Below are 2,497 nucleotides of genomic sequence, written 5' to 3' on the forward strand. Positions count from 1 at the left end.
TTTGACTTTCTTTACCGTTTCCCTCCAGTGGCCAAGCGAACGTGCCTCGAGCCAGAGCAATCGTCTGGAGGTTATTTTGATGGGTTATGATGGTAGGAATTGCAGAAAAAACTGTGTGAAAACGTGACTGGGGACGAATTGAATGGAAAACTAGTTTGAAAAATGCTCAGCAAAATAATTCGATTAGTGTGTAAACATTCCAAGTGGAATAAAATATGAAATATTGATAAAGAAATAAAACACTTAAACTATTGAATTTTAAAGTAAAATATACGAGATGAAAATAATTTAATGGAATTTCCTTTCATGCTGTTTTCTGTGAAAACATTTTGAACTGCATTCGGAGAAAAGTAATTGCCAGAATAAAGTAAATGAAAAATTTGAATTTGAGTGAAGTGAAGCGCATTCGAGTGTTTAATCGTCAGACCTGAAACTTTTCCTACACATGACAGCTCTGTTTTCATTTTTCGAATGTGGCAACATTGTACATTGTCAAATATTTACGAAAAATTGCACTGCGAGTAAAATTTGTATCTCACATAACTTTAGAAATTAGTTTTCCATTTGAAATTGTTGCTGCATTTTTATAGTTTATGGTTTTGGTTTTACCTATTGGTCATAGCTACTCTGTAGCCAGACAGTTGTGTGAATTTTCTTTGACATAAAACTATTATTGACACGTCTCAGGTGATTCATGTATATTAGAAACAGAATTTGAATTTATTTGCTTGTAAACATACACTCACACACGCAACAATTAGGGAGACGGGGCTGACATGTCGAAGGAGGATGCAGGTGGCGGAGGCGGAGTTGGATTGAACACAGAAACAACACAATCCGAGCCAGATCTAACACAGGCTAGCGGACCACGATCCGCACACAGAGCCAATGCCTTGCCCCACAAGAATACCAGAAGAGGCGGCGGGAGTAGCGGCAACAGCAGCAGCGAAGGCCAAGCAGCAGATGGCAAAGACAAAGTAAGCGAGGTCAATGGCAGTGGAAAAGGGGAAAGCAGTGATGGAAAGAAGTCAGAGTTAAAGCCAACCCGAATGCTAAATGATCCCCGCTTTCGAATTCGACCGATGCAGCAGGTAATGTCCGCATGCACGGGAGCCATGATCACCGCCTGCTTTATGACTCCGCTTGACGTGATTAAGACCCGCATGCAGTCACAACAAACGCATTCGGCCAAGTGCTTTCTCTATTGCAATGGGCTAATGGATCACTTGTTCTCCCACCGGCCGAATTCATACGCCACCGTGGTCAACACTCCGATGACACAGTTCACCAGCTCGTGGGATGCCCTCCTCAAGATTGGGCGTCATGAGGGCTTGGGTTCGCTGTGGTCTGGTCTGGGCCCCACACTGGTCTCGGCTCTGCCCTCCACCATTATATACTTTGTTGCCTATGAGCAGTTCAAGGCCATGTATATAGGTCTCTATGAGACACATCGAGGGATTTTCTTCCGCTCTGACTCTGGCATGGTCCAGAGGCCGAACACTGGCCCGCCTCTGCCTTTGTTGGTGCCCATGCTGTCGGGTGTAACTGCACGCATTAGTGCTGTAACGGTTGTCAGTCCTATTGAGTTGGTGCGCACCAAAATGCAATCCCAGAGGCTAACCTATTCCCAGGTAATGGGTTTTGTGCGCAATGTGATTGCTCTGCAGGGTATTTGGGGTCTCTGGCGAGGACTACCACCGACCATTTTGCGAGATGTGCCCTTTTCGGGCATCTATTGGCCCATCTATGAGTTTCTCAAAGGTCGCTTTGGCGATAGAGATCATCCGTCGATTGGTGCCAGCTTTGCCTCCGGTGTACTTGCGGGTTCTGTGGCCGCCTTGGTCACCACCCCCTTCGATGTGGTCAAGACCCACGAACAAATTGAGTTTGGCGAGCGTGTCATATTCACAGACTCACCTGCCAAGGAATTGAAAAAGAAATCTACGTTCAGTCGACTGAAGGCGATATATAGCAGACAAGGATTGCGAGGACTCTTCACCGGATATGGACCGCGGCTGTTTAAGGTGGCTCCAGCCTGTGCCATAATGATATCCACCTTCGAGTATAGTAAATCCTATTTCTTTCACTACAATGTGGAGAAGCATAATCAGGCCCTATTGATGAACAATCCGAATGCCGAACTGGTGCAAGAGGACGAACTCGAATAGGTAGTGGAGAGAGTGCAGGAAGAGGAGGCATCCGTTTGTTAAATTAAATATGTTTACTTAATTTTTCATTTTTAATTTGATGTCAGATAAAAAATTCATTATAAGAAATTAAGTTAAGTGTGTGACTTTTTATTATAAATGTAATGCAGATTTACCATGGAAAATCGATTCGCATTTCCATTCCCTTTTTCCGTGTGTTGACTTAATGAAAAATTCATTTATTTACATGAAGTGCAATTTGCAAGGAAGTTTCAAAAGGAAATTGAATGAAAATGACAAAGAAAGCTGTATTGCAACGGCAGTGGAAATAAAATTTAAAGAACTTTTAA

At 43.3% G+C, this 2,497-nt stretch overlaps 1 protein-coding gene across 1 annotated transcript; it reads left to right on the forward strand.

Moving 5' to 3' along the window:
* Positions 1-604: 604 nt before the first annotated feature.
* On the forward strand, positions 605-2,276 carry LOC137584919 (solute carrier family 25 protein Shawn). The gene has a single exon (XM_068300517.1). The coding sequence runs from the start codon at positions 777-779 to the stop codon at positions 2,166-2,168; it is 1,392 nt and encodes a 463-aa protein (XP_068156618.1). The 5' UTR covers positions 605-776; the 3' UTR covers positions 2,169-2,276.
* The last annotated feature ends 221 nt before the right edge of the window (positions 2,277-2,497 follow it).

The sequence above is a fragment of the Drosophila tropicalis genome, unplaced genomic scaffold, assembly GCF_018151085.1.
Source record: "Drosophila tropicalis isolate 14030-0801.00 unplaced genomic scaffold, ASM1815108v1 contig_878, whole genome shotgun sequence".
NCBI lineage: Eukaryota > Metazoa > Arthropoda > Insecta > Diptera > Drosophilidae > Drosophila > Drosophila tropicalis.